This window comes from Glycine max, chromosome 13 (assembly GCF_000004515.6).
Source record: "Glycine max cultivar Williams 82 chromosome 13, Glycine_max_v4.0, whole genome shotgun sequence".
In the NCBI taxonomy this organism is placed as follows: domain Eukaryota; kingdom Viridiplantae; phylum Streptophyta; class Magnoliopsida; order Fabales; family Fabaceae; genus Glycine; species Glycine max.
The window spans coordinates 43,405,159-43,426,531 of NC_038249.2; the positions used below are offsets into that span (position 1 = coordinate 43,405,159).

Genomic DNA, 21,373 nt, shown 5'->3' on the forward strand with positions numbered 1-21,373 from the left:
CTCACCAGTTCGGCTGCATTGATTACAACTACGGTGCCATGACCTTTGTACAGTAGTAAAATTGTTATGAAGGACCTTGAAGGCTTCTAATCTATAAAAGAGCAAGTCATTTATGCTTTGCAGAAGTTGTTTTGCCTGCTCCTGTGGAATTCCGATTGCCTGAAGATCATATTTATCCATTGTTCAACTCACCTGCCTAAAAGTAGGGATGATATGAAACTTACGACTATTTCCTCAACATTCAAAGCCAAGCAAGAGTCAACTGAGAATCCCAACTCTAACATCAGCTTTTCCAAGCGATTCACATTTGTCAAATACAAATAGCCAACCTAGTTCAATCTCTGGGTCAGAGAAGAGTCTGAAAACAAGTTTCAAATCATAGGAAGTTATTTGTTTTAGGATTATTCTTATCAAATTCTCTGATTTTCAAATACAAATGAATAATAAGATGGATATGTTGCAACACGCATGTAAGCAGAAATTGCAAAGCATTGAGTTGGAAACTAGTTCTTACCCCTTAATAGTTGATTGTGCTACATATATTGCACAAATAAAAATAAGCACACAAATATTGTCATATAAGCTTTGTTTCAAAGAGTAGAGCTGCAGCTTGGAAATATGTGGGTGTACGTGGGTAAGGTGACAAATGTTCTCATGAGAAATACAAATCTTTACCATGTATGTATGATTAAGACTTGTTCGCATAAGAACCATTTTCAGGCTTAAATGTGATCTTTAAAATACCATGATTTTCTAATTTGGTCTGTCATTTATAAAAAGTTGTAATTTAGTCTTCATAATTTTTTTCCCTTTCCTATATAGTTCTTTGTTAGTCTTCCATTTGCTTTGTCAGTTAGATGTTTACATGTCTCCTGGGAATGGAGAATCAAATGGTGAACTTGTTATATTAGAGGGGAACCAAATGGATAAGAAATGCTTGCATTTTCATTTTATTATTATGTATAGTCATTTATGAATATCACGCAGTGTACATAATATTTGTTGTTTTATATTAAAATAGAATAAGATATGGGTTTCATAAGAGAGAAAAAGAAGAATATAGCACAATTTTTTAAAATTAGAAAATAGCAAATTTAGGCATAGTTTGATGGAAGGACTGTAATATAGTCAAAATACATAAACTCAATATGATGAGCCTAATAATGAGGGTTTTGAGTAGGATGGTCAAGTTTGTAGGTTCAATTTTCATTATAGTTTTTATATATTAAAAAACGAATATATAATTTATTGGGTTAGTTAGGTTTTTAATCTCTTAATTTTTTAAAATTATAAATTTTAGTCTAAAAAAAAATTCGCTAATATTTTTTAATAATTTAGTATTGATGTGACAAAGGATTAATTATATGTGTTTGCACAACACACAACACAACACATTATGTAAGGTGATATCACATTAAATTCAGAAGGCTGGCACATGGTGCTTACTTGTGGTGTTACGTGACTATCATGTTTTGTGCTGATGTAAACAATTGTTATGTCAACACCTAATAGATCCATTTAAATGACAAGATCTACCTGCATGCTTGTTTAAGTGTTAGAACATATGTTGAATGACATTTCATGCTTTTCAATGCATCAAATGAGGGGGAAAATGAAGTTTTTTATTTAAAGTAAAACTTTTAAACACATTCTAAAAATGCTCACACAAAATTTAGGAAGATTAAAAATTATCAAAATAAAATTGAAGAACTAAAAATTGAAACATGTATAAGTTGAATAACTAAAAACTTAATTAATCATAAATTATTTTTTAAAAAAATGTATAAGTTTGTAATGTAACGACGCCGTAAAAGCAAATGATACAATACAATAGTGCATTGGGATCAATCCTTTATTCATTCATTCATTGTAGCGCTTGCTGGGTTTGCCGTGTTCGCGTTCGTTGTTCGATCGGAGAAGACCCTTTTCCCTCTCGTAGGTTCACTCTCTTTTCTCTCTCTCTCTCTCTCTTTGTCTACGATTCTAGTCTCCTTCTAAAGCATCTATTTACTGTATTTATCTACCTACGAATTGAATTGAGTTTTATTTTTCATTGTTATGGTTATCATTATTTTTATTATTCGTTTCGCCTTTTCTTCTTGCAATTGCAATTGTAACTGTCAGAGGATATCAACATGTTTGTAATTGTAATTGTAATTGAAATTGAATCTTCGTTTACCCTTTTAGGTCACTTGAGATGGCATCAAGACACCGTGTTCACAGAGAACCCTTGAATGCTCGAAGGGGGTACCCGCCAGAAGGGCCATATGCTCGCGTGCCTCCCATGCCTCGCCCGCCACCTCCTATTCCTCCTCATCCGGCTGTGTTGGAAGAGGAACTTGAATTTCAGCATGCCGAGATGCGGAGACTCGTGGCAGACAACAGGAGGTTGATTGATGACCGAATGGCGTTGCAGCGAGACCTTGGGGCCGCTAAGGAGGAGCTTCATCGCATGAATCTTGCCATTGGTGACATTCGCGCCGAGCATGAGGCTCATTCGAGGGAGCTTGTTGAGAAAGGCATGAAGATGGAGGCTGACCTTAGGGCAAATGAGCCTTTGAAGAATGAGGTCATGCAACTGCGATCTGAAGTTAAGAAACTTAACAATCTCAAACAAGAGCTGACAGGTAAGGTTCAGACACTCACTCAAGATGTTGCAAGGTTACAAGCAGATAATCAACAAATTCCTATGATGAGGGCTGAGATTGATGGTTTGCACCAAGAGCTAATGCGTGCCAGGTGTGTGCCTCAATGGCTGACATGGTTTCTGTTTTCTATTGCCAAACCCTTTTGTGGTTGGCATTTCCACATTTGTACGCCTAAACTGATGATGATTTCATTTTTTGTTTTTCAGAACCATGGTGGATTATGAAAAGAAGGCAAACATGGAGTTCATGGAACAGAGGCAGTCAATGGAGAAAAATTTGGTTTCCATGGCCCGGGAAGTTGAGAAATTACGTGCTGAGCTTGCAAGTGCTGATAGCAGACATTGGGGTGGTGGTATGTCAGGTATGACTTGTTTGTTATATTGTCCTTTTGCCGAATTTTTTATCCTTCAATAAATAACTCGTGTGTATTTATTCGCAACTCAGGTTGTTAGATAAATTACAAATTGTTCTTTTGTCCCTTTATTTCATGTTTGATTCATTTATGAAGGTGGGCCTTATGGAACCAAATTTGGTAGCCCAGAGGGTTTTCCTGCTCCATATGCAGATGGATATGGTGTTCACCTGGTATGTGGTTTCCTTAATTTACAGATTTTAGATTAAGCACTCCTTAATTTGCTGATAGATATGGAGTTCACTTTTCATGTGCTGCTGTTCAGGGTGCTGCAGATAAAGGTCCTATGTATGGGGTAGGTGCTGCTTCGAGAAAGGGGCATGAGAAGCCACGCATGAATCGTCGTTGAAATTCAAGCAACTGCTATTGGTGATGAAGAAAGTCTTGCCATCACTTTGCATTCTCTGTTTGCAGAATAGCTGAGATTGAGTTTGATGTCCTTCTGTGTATGCATGCGACACCAGTGGTCATTTATCTGGAACTCTGGATATATTTAGTCCTAAACTGGCATATGTAGGTTTTAGTGTTGCTTAGCTTTTTCTTAAAGAAAACATTGCTGCAGTATCTCTATGTTTAAAATTTAGTATGATGGTATTCTTCACTTTATCTATCTTCCATTGTTACATGTTTCAGTTATTGTTATGTTTTTGGTTGCTTATTGCGACTTGTCTTTCTTCTGGGTAAAAAATTATTTTCTGTTCATCATGAGCTGGAAAGAAGCATCATAAGGTTGAGGTTTTTAAACTCCCATGTGCTGAATTGTGCGAGCTGAAGTTAAATAGATGAGGGGTTTGTCAGGCTTGCATTATTAGAAGAGTATGGATATTTTGTTTCAACTTTCAACTGCTGTTGCATATGCTCCTTGTTGAACTCCTGGCAACATGTTGAATGAGTGGTGGTGTTGAATGCATTTTTTGTCAAGGATTATGGATGTGTGGTTTTGGAATCAGTCTACTGGATAATTACTACTTTGTCAGAGGAGTGATCACATGTAGAGGAAATTGGAGCATAATTTATATTAGGTTATGTTTTCTAGTTTACTCAAGTGAACAAAATGAGAAGTTGCTCTTTTTCTACAATTAGAGTATGTTTCTGACTTTCTGTTAGGATAGAGTGGTAGATTTAAGTTTTTAACTATTTGTAAGATTGGATAAACCTTGCCCAGAAGTGCTGGAGATGTTGGATTTCATTTGGCTATAGCCAGTGTATTTCTGCAACTGGTAAAAGAGGCATCCTGCTCAAATTATTGGAAATATAAATTTGGGAATGGCTTATGTTGCGAATAACTTCTGGAGTGTATATAGGATGTCCTTTTCTCGGAGATAAAGTTGCAAGCTTGTAATGATGAGCGAAATTTATTGTTTCATTTTCCGGAAAAGATGCTTGTGTTGAAGGTGGCTGTACTCACTTTTGGAGTTGATATATTTACCTGCACAAAATATTTAAGTTTGGGAGTATTCAAGCATTTTTGTTCCTTATTTTCTATGCAAAGTTTCTGGTAATAACTACTACATTTTCTGGCATGGAGGGTGACTGGTGAAATGTGTTGCTTTTGTCATAAAATGGCATTGTTGATGACACATTTGCATTGTAGGCTGTAACAATGTGCAGGGGCATGTGTTTTCCTCTTTAGATAATCTGGCATTCTGTTATGTTTGTTGATTGAGGAAAACCACTAATACAACAAATGTGGATGGAGTGGATACATATATAGATGTATGTCGTACCTTTGTTTAGTATTGCTCTAAAAAATCTCAATTGTTCAGTTAGACCTTTTGGGATTTTGACAAGTTTACGTTGACTACTGAGGGTCTAACACAACCGTCCTGCGTTACCCTGAATTGAGACTGGCTATGAGACTTTGTAGGATAAGACTTATGTTGTTGTTCAGTTAGACCTTGGGTGCTTTAAGTTGGTTAATACTATATTTTACGTGAGAAACTGAGTTCATTGAAATTATACATTCACTCAGCTAGGTAGTAGTGCTATAGGTCTTGTATTGCTCTTGCAAACTATTTATTTGAAGTGGACCAGAAATTGGCTGATTTAATGGTAGGATGAAAAGTTAGAGTTAACTTACATATCTGCCTAGCTTTAGGATTTCAGGGGGATGTTATCCATTTATACCATTTTTAATATTGAAAATTTGAAAGAGAACAAGAACCGGTAGTGTTGCATCTCATACCACCACAAAGTTTCTCATTCTTTATACCGGTTGAGGTGCTGAAATCTCTTTGGTCAAGGTCCTCCATGATATGCTGGATTCTCGTATGTTGCTAGATTCACTGTGGAATATCAGAAGAGAAGGCTTCGAGCCTGCGATATGTGTGAAAGCCAGCTGTTGATCAAAAAGCTCATAGGCAAGTATTCTGCTTCTCTTTATCGGTCTGAATGATGTACCAAATGTAGAACTTGTTATTTGTTACCCTGCTGCTTACAGTCATGTACGGTTTAGTATGTTGCTTATTATGAAACTTAATTGTTGCACGCCTGAATTAGGGTATATTAGTGTTAGATCATCTTCAGGTTTTGTTTCTAGTGATGTCATCTAACCAGAAGTTTTAGTGTAATGGTCAGGAATTTAAAATCTTAATTCTATATTAGTGTAATGATTTAATATAATGCCATCTGTCAATCTATCCTGCTTAAAATCTTAAGAACTATGATCTTCTACAGGCTCAATGATAGGTTTCAACTGATACAGTGAAAGATTTAGAAAAGAATAAAGGCAATGAGCACGTATGTTATTGATTGGGTTGGCTGGTCAACGTGACCAGAGAATATAGTGTGATATTCAAGAGACCTCTCCTCTCCTAACAACTTCTGAGTAAATTCTTAACTGCCTAACTACATGGCTTAAGACTACGGAGAAAGATTTTGGACTGCACTTTAATCAATGGTCAACTAATCTACAAGAAGCGTTTATAACTAGGAATAGATAGAAGGGGTAGTGCAGTTGTAATAGTTTTATTTGGGGCTAGCCTGGCTCTCTCAGATTTATTAGCCTGAGAATTAGAATCAGCTATCTTAACAAACTCATTATGTATTAATAGTACCTCTGGTACTCCAAATATATATATTTCTATTTTTGCTGAGCAAAAAAAAAACATCTTCTTTCCTCCCTATTTATAAGCTATTCAGTTACAACTGTGTTTCCCCTCTATTAGCCATTACATATACTCTCTTAACCATTGATCTCCTATGAATCAAATATTTGCATACTTGGAGCAATCTGAAGTTGCAGATGGAAAAGTTCTATATGCAATGTTCCTATAGGTCTTGATTGTTGTTAGGCTTCTAATATGAGCAAAGGAACATTAATCAAATCATTCAATATTGTTTGCTACCTTTGGATTGTCGGACCACCCAGTTAAGTTGGATGCATTATAGCTAAAGTTCAGCATTTACATCTTATAGATTGCATTTATTCCAGTGGTGGGTTGAGTATACCAGTTGTTATTGGTACTTTTCTCTGCAAGGGATTCATATGTAGCAGAATTTGGAATTTTGGAGACTACTTTGTTGAAAAACAATCAGCTGCAGCTAGTTTATTTAGGTTATATTTTAGTTATTATTGCTGACTTGAACATGAATTGTATGATTTTGGAATCTGCAGTCTCTGGAATAAGCTTGACCGAGAGTATTAAGGGCAGGAGACAAGATGAATAGTCAGCTTCCTTAGTGAGATAAGGGTCTGGGGATTAGCTATAATGTTGACCTGGTTTCCACCTAGATCAAAAAATACCTGCATTCATTTCTTTTTGGGTAATGCTTAAAGCAATTAGCTTCATGAATCTTTTGAGGTTACTTGAGCACTTTATCAGGGTGATGGATGCTAGCAGTCTTTTGCTTATTTAGTTCTCATCAGATTTATTTGCTTATGATATATAATGATTCTTTTGTTTTGTTCGGAAACTGCTATTTCTATATAATATAGCATTCAGGAGTATATTCTTTTACTTGTCTTCTATTATGCTTTTTCATGTATTTTCCCCTGCTGAACTTTGTATACATATTCAATTATCTTGCCATTTATTTCATCCTAATCTTATATTTATTGTGGTTGCAGATGGAAAGCTGGGATTCTTGTTGGGGGAGGACTGAGAAGTAACGAAAAACCCCATATATTTATTTTGAATAACACCGGTAGGTTCTTTATTATTTCAAAATGTGAAATTCGTTGAAGCTTTTATTGGACTGAAGAACCATTGGTCACTGGTGGATGGATATATTTTACCTGGCTGTGATGGATTGAGATAAACGCATTAGCATGCCTTTGTTGGGTTGGATCACATTATTGAGATTGGAAATGAAAGCTTTAGCGGTAAGCAACTAAGCATGGGTTGTTTCTAACTTACAAATGTTAGTTTAGTTCGCTAGATGGATCATGAGTCCTTGCTTCAGATATTGTTTACCGTGTCATGTCTGAGGGATGCCTCAGTATCTATCTTAACGTATTGTTCAGTACAATTCAGATTGATTCTACTCATCCACTACCTGTTGTTTTGAGGCTGGGTCGGGAAAATGAAGCCTCTTTTACACACTTTTTTTTGTTGTTGCTCCTAATTGGTTTTGGCATTTAAAGATAGTCATGTTTGCAATGTTTGGAATAATATCGATGCAAATCCTACACATTGCAGACAACTCGGGATCATCATATTTTGTTGATGTGTTATCCTCGTGCATGGACAGCTTTAGGTTCTCAGAGCTGCTCAACAGGAGTTGAGAGACTATTGATGCGGATGGTTTTCAATTTCTTACCCATATATTTCAGTTATCTGTTTCCTTTATGGTTGATTGTGGTGCAGTTGCTTTTGATCGTGTAATTGCGGTTTATTTGTCACTGAACTAGATACCCGTTACATATTAGGTTTTATTATTTTAAGGGTTATAAAGTTGTGGCCAAATTATCTATTTCGTCTTGCAAAAATAGTATTTTTCTTTTCTTCCATTGGGTACCTCATTTAGTCTTTGTAAATTCCTTTATCCATTCTTATGTAGTTATTGTGCTAGTCTTTCATTAGTTTCGAATAGTTTTTGCCTACTTTTTAGTCCTAAATATTACGACTTAGTATTTGCTTTATTTTTTAAAGCTAGTCATTCATTATTTTTAAGCAAAGTAGGCATTAACAGACAAACACGAAGGGGAATCTAATAAAGGGATTGAATGGGAACAAACATTTTGTATAGAAGACTAAGAAATAATTTTTTGCATAAGCATTTACAGATAAGAAAATGAAAAGTAACATGAGTTAAATTTTATTTACAAGTTAAAATTGTTAAAGACTTGCAGTAACTGATGAGAGTAAGAAACACTAAGACCACGCCCCTGCACCCAACAACATATATAAGCGTGAATAGGGAGTGCTTGATCTTTTAGACCATCTCGTGCATGTAGCTTGCCATAATTAGAATTCCGCCTAAATGTAATTGCTGAGTTATCATTTTCTTGTATAACCTAATTGTAATAAAAGGAAATCAGTATTTCAGTTTGTACATTGTATAGGATAAATAATTACTCATAAATAATTAAAAACTATAATAAGTAATATTTTAAATATACAAATTATTTATATTATAGTTAAAATTTATAGTAAATAAATATTTTTAAATTTATAATTAATAATTTAAATTGTGACATTTTAAAATTAAATCAAATAGTTGATTAAAAATGAAGTATACAACCAAATATAAAAGGGATAGTTTGAGATGATTGCGATAAATTTCTGCGGCAGTAGTGGTAAAACACACTTGCCGAGAAAAGAGAGAATGTGTGTTGAAAATGTCTAAACAAGAGTGTTGAAAGATTTCAAGTTGAGAATTCTAATTTGAGTATTACTCATCTCTCCCTTTATTCTCTTCCTCTAATGATATAACCTTCTTTACGATAATAATAATAATAAAAAAAATGAGGTAATTAAATTTCCAATTGGATACTAATTGTTGGTGAAATATCAATGAACCAATAATGAGATTTAACACCGTTATAATATAAAAACAATTCTGATATGAAAACGTATGTTAAAAGATTAAATAGAAAGAAAAAAAACAACGATTAAAATACTAATTTTAGTTATAGACCTAAATCTTTAAACACAATGATAGAATAATATAATTATTAAATAACACCAAAAATAAAATAAAAATATATAGATTAATTATATGCTTAAATTATAAGAATATTAAAATTATATCATATTATTGTCAAGCTTAAAAAACTTGTCTAAAGATTTAAAACCAATCTATTTAATTAAGGAAACATTTAAGAGGATTTATTTAAATTTACTGAGTTTCTTGTGATCTTATTTATTTTGTTTAAATAAACTTTACTGTTAATGTATGTTATGAAGTGAAAGCTTTGACTTCATTCAGCAAAAAAAAAAAAAACTTTGACTTATTAACCTTCTTTACTTCAAGGGCTTCTGAATCACGACTGCCTGAATGCTGGAATCCGCTTTCAGTTTCACAAACACTTCCAAAGCCATGAATAGCAGGTTACTATAAATTAAATAATAATCAGTAATGAAGGAACCATCGAGAGTCCTCTTTCCCTTTTTTGCAAATGGATTATTATGAGTTTAATGGTCATGTGCACGGAAAGTGTAAATTTTTATCCAATTGTTCAATCATAAATCATCATTAATATAATTTTTAAAATAATTATCATAAAATCAATAAACTTATCGTACTGGTTAGATTGTGATTGGTTGAGGTATAAATTTTTTTAAAATATATAATCTTTTTTCTCTTATTATACCGTGAGCTGAGCTTATTTGCCTGTTTGCTGATTAAGAACCAAACCCCTTTCTTCTGATCAGAAAATACGAGAGAGCAAAAGGAGGCAGATACTGCTGATATTGATATGATAACTCAGTTGCCTGACCCCATTTTGCAGCAAATCCTTCTCTTCTTACCAACTGCTGATGCTGCCCGCATGAGCACTGTCTCCAAGTATTGGCTTAACTAACATATGGAATTCATTCTCCATGTTGCACTTTTCCTTTAACGAAAGTACTCAGAATCTTAAAAACTTTTTGCCTTTGGTTGATGATTCTTTGTCCTCTATACGATCACCACATGAGAAACCAATCATTCACATTTCACAGCTTCGTATTGAACTTACACTTAGTCCGGGAAAGACGTCCTTTTGACATCAAGCGTATGCTTTACCTCTCTAAAATCATATCAATGGTTGGATCAGTTTGGTTCTGAAAAATTGTGTCAAGCATCTCTGACTTCGTTTTTCAAAGACAACATACTACCTGCCTCAGGATATTGTTTCTGCGAAATCCTTTCTCACACTGGATATTCAGGGTTGCTCTATCCGGGGAGAACTATTATTTCCTAGTGATCATACACAATTTAATTGTCTTAAAGAGCTAGTTTTGTTGATGGTTGATGCAAGTAGTTATAGAAGATACTATCTTACTCCCCCTTGCTTGAGAAACTTGTTCTCAAAGAAATTGGTAACATGGGGTCCCTTAAAATTTGCAACCTTCCCATGCTTAGTTATGCTGAAGTTGAACAAAAACTTGAGGACAAGCTTAAGATTGAAGCCCCAAATCTTCATACCCTCATCTTACAGTTAGATGGGTCAGTTAAAGTGTATGTTTCTCATTGCATCACATGGTCTGGTAACTATGGATCAAAATTTGTTTTTGAATATGCCCTTTTGGAGAGTTTGCACCGGTGCTTCAACTCATGTGCTAGGATAGACATAGCGTGTTCTAATCTTAGAACTATGTCCTTGTCAAACAAGGGTTTTGAAAAACCACTGGATGTTGAGGTTGATGCCCCAAAACTTGAACAGCTCAATTAGGAAGGTTGTGTTATTCCATCTTTCCATGGTATGACATCTCAAGTAAAGCCTACTGTCACACTGAAACTACGGGTTGGAGGTTGCCCTGGTTTGGACGTTGCAGTGAGGAGTTGTATTGAGATGTTCAACCAACCAACAGTGCATCTAAGTAATTTTTATGGAAAGGTATAATTTCACCTATATAGTATACAATATATTGATGCCATTTTTGAAGCTTTTGCGACCTGAGATATTTGAGTGATATTTTTATTTTATTTTTGGTTCTTCAACTAGTTTTTCAAAGCACAGGAGATTCTCTGGCCAGGACAAGTACAACAAGTAGAAGTTACTTCTCCACCACCTAAAGTAAAATGTCTGATATGGTCTGTTAGCTCATCAACACCAGCATATGCTCACCAATGCCTTTTAGATGGTTCACTTTACAGCTGCCATCCGGATATTCTACGAGTAGAAGAACTTGCCAGAAATAGGGGGTTCATAGAGGTAATATAAAAATCAATTTCATTTTTTAAAATAAACATGACTTCCCTTTAGTTTGAAGAAATTGTGGTTACCTCCTTTCCTTCTATGTATGTATGTATGTATGTTTATGATACACAGTATTGTGCAGCAAAAGTATTACTTTTCAATGAGGAAGGTTACTATAATTTTTAAAACGAGAGGGGAGGTGAAGACAAAGCATCACTTATCATTAGCTTTTAATGTAACTGAGAGTTCAATTATTATGAACTTGCAGTTCCTTTGTCATGAATTATTTAATAGAGAAGAAAATCCAGGATGCTGTAAAGATGAACCTGAGTTCAGATGCTGGAGACATCACTTAAAGGGTGTCAGTGTCACTGTTGAGATTCAAAGCCAGTCTAAACTGAAGAGCCAAAGACAAGCACAGGCAAAGCTTTGAATATATTGAAGTATCTTGATACATCAAGGGCAATTCAGTTCGCATGAACTGATCACTTGGCTGTCACTGATAACCTACTACTAAATTGTTTACATGAATTAGTTTTACCAATTGAGAAATGCCAGTGCTATAACGCTACATTGGTTCATAATGTGATGAAATCGAAACAAGATATTCTCCCGAAATTGCTTTAGTAAACAACTGAGTTCGTATGTAATTCCATTTAATGCTTAATGCATAAATGTGTGGCGGACTTATCAGCAAATTATAGCATAGTTATCATTGCTTAGTATTTAAATTTGAATGAATAATAGGCAACGCAAAGCAACTATGTTTTTTCAGATTAAGTGATAAAGTGAATATCAAACACTGGCCTGGTTCACAGAGTCCAGGAGAAAACAAATCACATTGCGGTTGGCCAGTTGTGGCGGTTTATATTGATTTGACGATCACAAAACTCAGTTAAATGAAGACGTAGATGATATTTTGCATTACTTCCACAAGCTAATTTTCTGATATTTAAATAACAAGACTCACGCATCAAAGCAGATGAAGAAATTAAGCACGCACAAAAGCAGGATAGCATGTTACCGTGTGTATTCGGTCATTATCAATGGTTGAACTACTGAGCTTCATGAACAGTAACTGCGAGAACACGATGAGGAGTCATGAACTCCACAATAATAGAGAAAACAGTAACTGAAATCGAAGAAAGAAGAGACCAACCATATCCTGTCTAGAGCTAAGCTGAAAATTAAAGCTTCTCAACCAATTAGCCAAAATAAAATAAAATAATGAACAATCGAATTCAGCGAGATCAATGCTATTGGCGCCCGTTAGGCTTGCGAGAAAATTATTACAAAACAGACGGAATGAAAAATCTCAATTCACACAACTCACAAGAGTTGCAACGCATTTTCGAGCAAACATAATAATAATAATAATAGTAGTAGAATTAAAAAGTATAAAATTAAAAGTATTATTATCTTTTATTTTAGATATGTTTTTTTTTTAAAATAAGCATGCTATATACCTAATTGATAAAACTATATTGGATGATACTGGAAAAACATTTTACACCAATAGTATATATTTATCATACAATTGTTTGAAAAAAAAGTGTAAAATTTTAAAATATAAGTTTAACTCAAAAGTGTCATAAATGAGAAGTTAAGCATAAATGAAAATAAAATACAACATAAACCTGACATTCTAAGACTTAAATACACATTTTTCATTTTTCATATAGGAAAAAAAAAGAAAAAATATCATGTATAATAATTTATAATTAAATGATGGTAAAAAAACATATTTATTAAAAAAAATGAAAAAATATTTACATAGTAAAGATATTTTTTTTTATAATCATATTATTGGTATAAAGTATTAACTGATTCTGTGGATAATTAATCTTCCTGGATAAACCTGATCACTTCTAGTGGGATTTTCTTCTCTCAATCACATTTTTTTCATCCACAAGACTTAAACTTGAAATCTTATTAAAAAAGATCGAGTCTAATATCACTTGGATCAACAACTTGTTGGTACTGTACATATATTATTTATTTCTAGATAGAACGAATAATTTGTTAAATTTTTTTGTATATATAGATTAAATATTCTTTACAATTTTGTTAACCCTCACAGCCACTCCTTCCTCTGCCTTCTTCTTCAATAGCTCACCTAGCTTTATCTCCCTAGCATGTGGGATTTCTGTTTGAGGATCTCTAACCTGCACAAGGGGGACATTAGCTTCTCATAAATGTATATCAACTTGGTCTATATCCATGAACACATGTAGGAGGATCAAATAAGAAGGTGAAATGGATTAAGCTTCTCTTAAATTAGTTTATGCATAAGTTAAAATCAGCTTTTAGAAAAGTTAAATGAGAAAACTTTCATAAATTAGCTTATGCATAAGTTAACTTATGAAAGAAGCATAATTCATTTTACCTTCTTGTTTTCTTTTCCTATGAGTGTTTATTTAGAAGTTTATTCATACAGAAATTGAAATGAGATCATATTTACGTACCAGAACCATCTAGAGATTGAAAGACCAGCCTGCAATAAAAACCAAATATTTTGCACCCTCAATGGCTTTATAGACATCTTCCCACAGCTTTCTTGGTGCTCCACATAGATCAAAAGGAGGGTGGAAAGTAGAGGAATGGTGAGCATCATGATAGAGTTTAACCTGGCAATTAGACCTTTGTGGGAATGTAGCATCCCTCAGCTCTTGAAATTTCCCATTGCTTAGTAGCTTTGTCCAGCTTGGTTCCATATCTGCTGGCTTGAACCATAACATGAATCTTAATTTTAGCTGTGGAATTGGTTTTCCATTTTCCATAAGGAGAGGGAAGAAACCATTGATCAAACTATCTTCCTTCTACCGCTTGGCCTGCATGTGAAATCTCCCCAAAATGGAGCATGATGATTTCAGTGTAATTGTGATTGTTGAGTCTTCTGGATGAGCACACTGAATCTGAAAGGTTTGGTTCCACAAACATTCACGTTCTTGAGTCGTTTTCGCCACCTTCTTGTTATCTATGTTGATGGTCACATAAGCAGGCTTTCCATTTGTACATACACACTGAAAAGAATAGAAATTGATACAAACAAACTATGAGTATACAGAATAATGAAAAATGTCACATAATATTAATAGCTAACTTAAAATATGTAAATATGTAGATAGCATATTATAGTTATGTGAAGCTTACATTGAAGGGAAACGAAGGTGAGTAAGGTGTGGCATTGAAGATGGTAGCTTGAATTGTTCCATGGAAGAGGAGCTTAGGTTTTTCCTCCATTGATTTAGCCATCCAATATTCACAAGAAGGAGGAAATTGAAGATTAAAAAGAAAAATGTAGTAAGTGTGTTTTGACTTATGAGGGAATGGAGGTCAAGTTACAACTGTTAACAAAGACACATTTCATATATAAAGGTTGTAAAGTTTGGTGTTGAAGACGAAGAAGCAAAGGGAACCTTAAAATGCAATTGAACTGTTGGAAGGCAGTTTGGGAAAACTTGTGGAATTATGCATAATTAGGCGTATAGTCACAACCAACCGTCACGTCTATTCTATCCCAAAATACAAGTTTTCGCTTCAAGCTCAAGTTTCTTAAACTCAAATCACAATTTTTCGGCGTCAGTGGCTGTGAGACCAATTCAAAATATTGGTCTAGTATTTCGTATATTCTCGTTAGTCTATGTTAATAAAAGTGCATGAATACATTCGTTGTTGTAAATTTGACCACGTAACAAAGCTGTTAATCCATATGAAGTGACAAGAGCAGAAGAACTTTATTCTATTTTAGTATAATTTTAAAATTGAATCTTGTGAAAATTAGAAATAGATGTTGGGAGATTTTTCTTCTTCTTTCATATAGATTGATTTTTACTAAATTTAAATTAGTTAGAATATAAAATAACTTCTAAATATCACAAAAGCCACATAAATAATATCACGCACAAACCCACATTAATAATAAACGTTGATGTATTAAATTCTGATTATATAAAATTTGATTATTATGATATAGTTTGCTTTCTAACTTTGATTAATAATAAAAGTTAGAAAGCAAACTATATCATAATAGTCAAAGTTTATATAATCATAATTTAATACATTATTGAATTATCAAAATTATTGGCTTACACTTAACCAAAAAAGAAACTTACACCTATACTAATTAGAGTTGACTTAGTGATGAGGAATGAAATAATATATATGAAATCATAGGTTGTATTTTCGGTGCGGTTATTGTGAAAACAAAAAATTATATTTCCTTTTAAAAAAACATAACTACGTTAGACCAACTTGTATATGTACAATGTAATTTGCAGAGATGCCCTTCAACTTTAAAAAAATGGTTTGCTCTTCCATAGGGACTAAAATTAAATAAAAGTTTATTCATGCTAAAAAAATTATTAACTAAATATTAATTTAAAATATATAATCAATAAGTAATACTTCAAATAATGAATAGAAAAGAACAAAATAACTCCAAATTAAAGGAAAGCCACATACCTACATGCATACAGAAGAAAGAAGCATAAATCCTTGAAGCTTGAATAACATAAACGGTTCCTTTAAGCATTGACCTTCGATGTCTGAAAGCTATGTTAAGGTATGGCTACTATACCATATTCATCATGTAGTTAGGGAATTACTTTCACAAATCAATTAAGTAAGCTTCTACAAGCAAAGAAACAGAAGGAGGAGTACAAGGAACAAAGGTGAAAGCAGGGCATTTCGATCCTCAATAGTTACAACACAAAATTATTATTATTTAAGATTTTAATAAGAATTACAAATAATTATTAAATACTTTTAGCTTCAAAAAAAGTATATACAATTCATTCGATTATATGATTCTCTTGCTTGACAATTTTATTTCATTTTATTTAGTAAAAATATAAAACAGACAATTAAAGTTAAAAGATTAAAAAAAAAAAACCAACACAACATCCCTTATACAGTTATACACATTTTTCATTTATTATACAAAATTCTTTCTATTTCTAAAATTTACACAAACTTAATTTTGTTTTATGAATATATTATTACACTTAAATTTATTTTTTAATAGTATATTTCATGGAATTGTTTGCTGATTATTAGTTATTTTTTCTAGAACAAATGAAAAACTAACCCTTATTATCTGTCATTTTTCACACATTATACAATTTTTTATTTCTTAAACTTCCTCGTATTTTATAAATGCATTATAGATAAATATTTTTTTTTACCAAATTTAGATATTATCTATTGCAATAAAATTTAAAAGTACTAATTAAAATTTACTTAATTTAGAAAATGACGATTATCTAAAAACGAATAAAATAAGTTTTTTTTTATACAAATTACGTGAAAAAATACATCAAAGTGATTATTTTCCGTAGAAATTTTTGCATTTCAATACATCGAATTGATTTTTCTCTTTCTACATTTAAGTGTTATTCTTCTGCAAACACACTTTTCTTCCCTTCTGTAATCACATGACCTTTTATTGTTCAATCCATTAAAAAAGTTTCAATTATAAAATTGCGTACTAAATCAAATTAAGTTATTCCAGTATATTATACACTCGTGTCATACGGGATCTGGTGAGTGGTGATTAGAGTGTATTCATAATTCATATGCCTTCTTTTTATAAAATGGAATCGAACTCCCTTCCTCCACTTCTTTGTGTTGGTGTGTGTGATTGAATAACTTTTAGTTTAAAGCTTGAGCCACAAATTAAGAAATTTGATTTTATTTTTCATATGATATGTGCGTGTGTTTGAATATTACTTCAGAGTTTGAACAGCAATAAAGAAATACATTGAGTTGAAATATGCAGGTAAAATATCGAAAAATGAGAGCATTGTTGAAAATATAATTAATACTCTCATAATAAAAATTAAAAATACCAAGAATGTGAAATATAATATGAAACAGAATACCTAATTATATGAAAATTTTATGTTATTTTATTGACTGACTTATTCTGCGATTAATTTTGTTAGACGTTTTTAATTTAACATCTCTTAAATTTGAATTGAAATTTTGATACCAAACCTTTAACTAATTTAACTATTAATTCATAAATAATGTTTAATTAAACAATTTTATTTTTATTTTTTATCAACAAATATTAATTATTAATTATTAATTTTTTAATAGAAAAATTAAACTCACGATTTTTCGAGTCTCCTTTTAACCCAAAGACACTTGTAAAAGTTTTATCAGAGTATTGGGACACTAGAGAGCAAAGTGAAGGGGGAAAAGGTTAGATGATAGAGGTCATAATATTATTGATAGCTGAACGTTGATGGTGGAACTGGAACCAAAAGATTGAAAGAGAAAAAAAAGGGTTTTATAATTGCATTTGATCGATTCCTCCCCTTTTTTATCGAAATGGCATTGAGGACACGTGGCCTTGCTGGCCTAGACCCACCATTTGCCTTTTTATATTTGCCATCCCTACAACTACAACCTTCAATGTGCTATCATCCACACATGATACACACAACCACCAGGGTCTTTTCAATGTCGGATCCTTCAACTTATACATTAAATATAAATTTCCATAAATAATTTTAAATATATTATTAATTAATCAAAATATATTTTAATCACAATTTAAAAAAAAAACATTAAAAATTATAACTTTTATTAATATAATACTGATTTATAACCCAGTGAAGTCAATATCTATTTTAGTTAAATTCATCAAATTATTACATTATATCATATATTAGCATTGAGTGATTAAACTCTTTTTTGTTAAAAAAAAAAAAAACAAAGTGGTTAAACTCCTTGATATGTTGCACTGTCGTATATTTCTCAAGTATAACTGACCAAAAAAATTTTTTGTCACAAAAAGAAGTATAACTGACCAATTTGAATATTACAAGGAATAGTCTTGCTGCGATTAAAAGGGAAATTGTTTAATTAGATTGAATTTTTAACACTTAAACTGGAACGTGTATATTACTAATAAGTGTGTAATAATCTCTCGTCCCCACTGTGCCACCGAGCAATCAATTTCCTCCCTTACGGCATTGCAGAATCAGCACTATGCGTGTCAGTTGTCACCTTTATGGATGGGCATTTTCTACAATCTCTGTTCTCTAAGCCTGTATTTGGTAGAAAGAACAAATAAAAGAAATAAATAAAAAAGTTTCACACTTTTTATATTTTATATTAATTTAAATATTTTTTTCTTTATTTTTATCCTCTCAATTCAACACATTTTAAATTATGTGTAAAAACTACACGAACAGCTTCGTTGGCGTGGTACATGAAATCAATAATCCAATTGACCAAGAAAGATAAGAAGAAATCAATAACAATAATCAATAATCCAATTTAAATATCCCAGAACAATACCGTTTTTTCCCTTGCCTTCATAAAATTAATATAAATATTGTATCAATTACAAAATTAAACATGCATGTCAGAAGTCAAATAGCAAATGTATCGACGCGTTTCATTAGTAGCAATATAAATATCACAAAAATGAAAGATAGAAATATAAATAGAAATATAATATATATCCAGCTGTTTAGTTCAAGTAATAATTTTAAAGAATGCTACCACATCATAATTTCCTCCGCCCTTTCATTTCATCTCTTTTCTTACAAAGAAATGGAATCTTTTATTCTTTGTGATTTAAAAAATAAATACTGTACAGTATTAAAATTGGAGTGATATACTATTTTCTTTTTTTGAAAAAATTATGAGTGATTCGTGTTTATATTTTTTTTTTCGATTGCGTGGTTGAACAACTTTAACGGGAGTTATAAATAAGATCAATGAAGATTGCCGTCATTTGATAATCAATTTGTAAACATTCTAATCCAGTACATGTGCTTCCCAATAGAAAAAGGCAAAGTTGCCCATGCAATCAGACCTATACCCGTGCCCATCTACACAAGTAACACAACCACCCACGTACTTTAACAACACAATTTGACTTGTGGTATATAATGTTTTTTAATCATATTTAGATTCTTATTTTCTTAAAAAAAATGTAAAATGAAACAAATTTTTATACGTGTTTATGCAACGATATACATCCCAACGCTATAAATTGTGTAAGCACTATTCAACAGTATATTCAAATGCAACACAACTTGTTAGAATTTTAAGCACTTATAACATAGGCCTTGACATGATAAAAACTTATTCAATAAGATCTTAAATAATTTGTATTTTCAAGGGGGCCCTAAAAATCAAGTCTTACAAATAAGGGTAGAAATTGGTTGGATTAAGAGAGATTTTGTTAGGTCTTAACTTAACTTTAGTTTAAAAATATATGATTTGATCATGATTTATTTATCTATGAAAATCTTTTTTTAAATGTTAGGTTTGACCTATATAAAAATCTGACTTATAAATTTATTTAAGAATATACTTTTATAACTTAATATTAAAGTAAAGATAAAAATATGTAGGTAAGATTTTATAAAGATTGAATATAATTTGTTTATATGATATGAACATATTTTTAAAATTATAAGGTTTTGGATTTGATCATTTGCTTACTTATAAAGTTGTACAGGAAATATTACTATCAAGATTGAACACAAGTATGATATAGAATTGTGATTTTTTCTTCTTAATATTAATATGATTTATGTAAAGTTGAATGGAATTATTATTATATATTTTGTTCTTTTTTAGTCATTATGATCAATAATAAAATAAAAATCGAGAAAATTTGACCCAAATAATTAAGTAGAGTATATGAATGATTGTAAACTTAATACATATCTTTGATTCTTACATTCAACAAATGATATAAAACAAAAATATTAAAGTACAAAAATTGATAATGAATCAATAAAAAAAATGTCATAAGTGAAATAATGTGTAAAGTATTTAATTATAATATAAGATATATGTTATTGATATAAAGGAAAATTACATTTAATTTATATATCTTTTACAAAAAGTTCTCTATATACTAAAGCATACTAATAAAAAAACACTAATATTAAGTAATAGAAAAACATTAATATTAGGTAATAATATAATGAATTACATAAAAAATGTGTATGACTAAACTTTTAGAAGACTTGTTTGTAGATAAGGTTAGTGTATGAAGATGCCTAGATGGGTGTGGAGACTCATCTACACATGAATCTGTTCTCTTTCTGAACTAAATTGGAAAACCAATATCCAAAATTTGCATATGGTATGAGAAGGTGTCCCAAGAAGGAAGACAAACCCTCAGGCACGTTATAATTAAAAAAATAAATTATCGTCCTATTAATAATTGATTTAGCGAGTGAGTGTTTCTTTTTTTTCTCTCTCTCTCTGAACTTGAACTCAACCCTTCCTTCGTTCCGCGACAACGATGACCAACTACGGCACAATTCCAACCTCCTCCTCGCCTTCGACCAACCTCGACTTCATCTCACGCGCCAAGCAGCGCGTCAAGGAGGGCCTCGGAACCCGCCGTCCATGGAAGCTCATGTTCAATTTCCGATCCTTCGGTCTCCCCGCCGGGGTCGGAGACGCCGTCGCGCGTGTGAGGGAGAACATCTCCTACTTCCAGATGAACTACGCGATCGTCGTGCTCATCGTGCTGTTCCTGAGTCTTCTATGGCATCCAATCTCGCTGATCGTGTTCGTCGTGCTCATGGCGGCGTGGCTCTTCCTCTACTTCCTCCGCGACGAACCGCTAATCATCTTCGGAAGACTAATCAGCGACCGCGTCGTGCTTATCGTTATGGCGGTGCTGACCGTCGTGCTGCTGCTTCTCACCGGCGCCATCGGCAACATCCTGGTGGCGCTGCTCATCGGAGCGGTGTTGATAGTGGCGCACGCGGCGTTGAGGAAAACCGATGATTTGTTCTTGGACGAAGAAGAGGCCACTGGATTCTCTCCTCCCGGTGCTCCTCTCTCTTGATCCCAATCTTCTCTTTCTTTCTATGAATTTGTTATTTGGTCAATTTAGTAAATAATTTTAGGTTCAGTTTGGTTTCTTTCGGTTTATATGTTTTTGCCCTTTTTCGGAGGGGAAATTTGCATTTCGTGTCTGTGAAGAGAGATGCTTGGTGAAGTGAAATTCATTTTCTTACGCTTTGTTAATTTAAT

General features: G+C 32.5%; 2 protein-coding genes and 1 long non-coding RNA gene across 9 annotated transcripts; 2 read left to right on the top strand and 1 right to left on the bottom strand.

Moving 5' to 3' along the window:
- The first annotated feature begins 1,800 nt into the window (after positions 1 to 1,800).
- On the top strand, positions 1,801 to 7,974 carry LOC100787621 (uncharacterized). Of its 7 annotated transcripts, XR_001384000.3 has the most exons (7): positions 1,808 to 1,939; positions 2,188 to 2,739; positions 2,855 to 3,009; positions 3,157 to 3,233; positions 3,326 to 3,573; positions 7,130 to 7,384; positions 7,701 to 7,974. XR_001384000.3 is itself a non-coding variant. In XM_041007793.1 (6 exons), exons 1-5 carry the CDS (start codon positions 1,818 to 1,820, stop codon positions 3,407 to 3,409), a joined length of 990 nt encoding a protein of 329 aa, XP_040863727.1. In that variant the 5' UTR covers positions 1,808 to 1,817; the 3' UTR covers positions 3,410 to 3,437; positions 7,130 to 7,974. The 7 variants fall into 7 exon arrangements, 3 of the variants coding, with proteins under 3 accessions (XP_040863727.1, NP_001349132.1, NP_001242546.2); XR_003263768.2 differs by having other exon boundaries at positions 1,801 to 1,935; positions 7,130 to 7,974; XR_001383999.3 differs by having other exon boundaries at positions 7,130 to 7,974.
- Positions 7,975 to 13,184: 5,210 nt separating this feature from the next.
- LOC102670302 (uncharacterized) lies at positions 13,185 to 14,842 on the bottom strand. The gene is made up of 3 exons (XR_417780.4): positions 14,501 to 14,842; positions 13,813 to 14,370; positions 13,185 to 13,512 (listed from the first exon to the last, which is right to left on the bottom strand). It is a non-coding gene; the product is annotated as an uncharacterized lncRNA (long non-coding RNA).
- Positions 14,843 to 20,163: 5,321 nt separating this feature from the next.
- LOC100788152 (PRA1 family protein F3) lies at positions 20,164 to 21,367 on the top strand. The gene has a single exon (XM_003543552.5). It carries the CDS (start codon positions 20,631 to 20,633, stop codon positions 21,183 to 21,185), a length of 555 nt encoding a protein of 184 aa, XP_003543600.1. The 5' UTR covers positions 20,164 to 20,630; the 3' UTR covers positions 21,186 to 21,367.
- Positions 21,368 to 21,373: the final 6 nt, after the last annotated feature.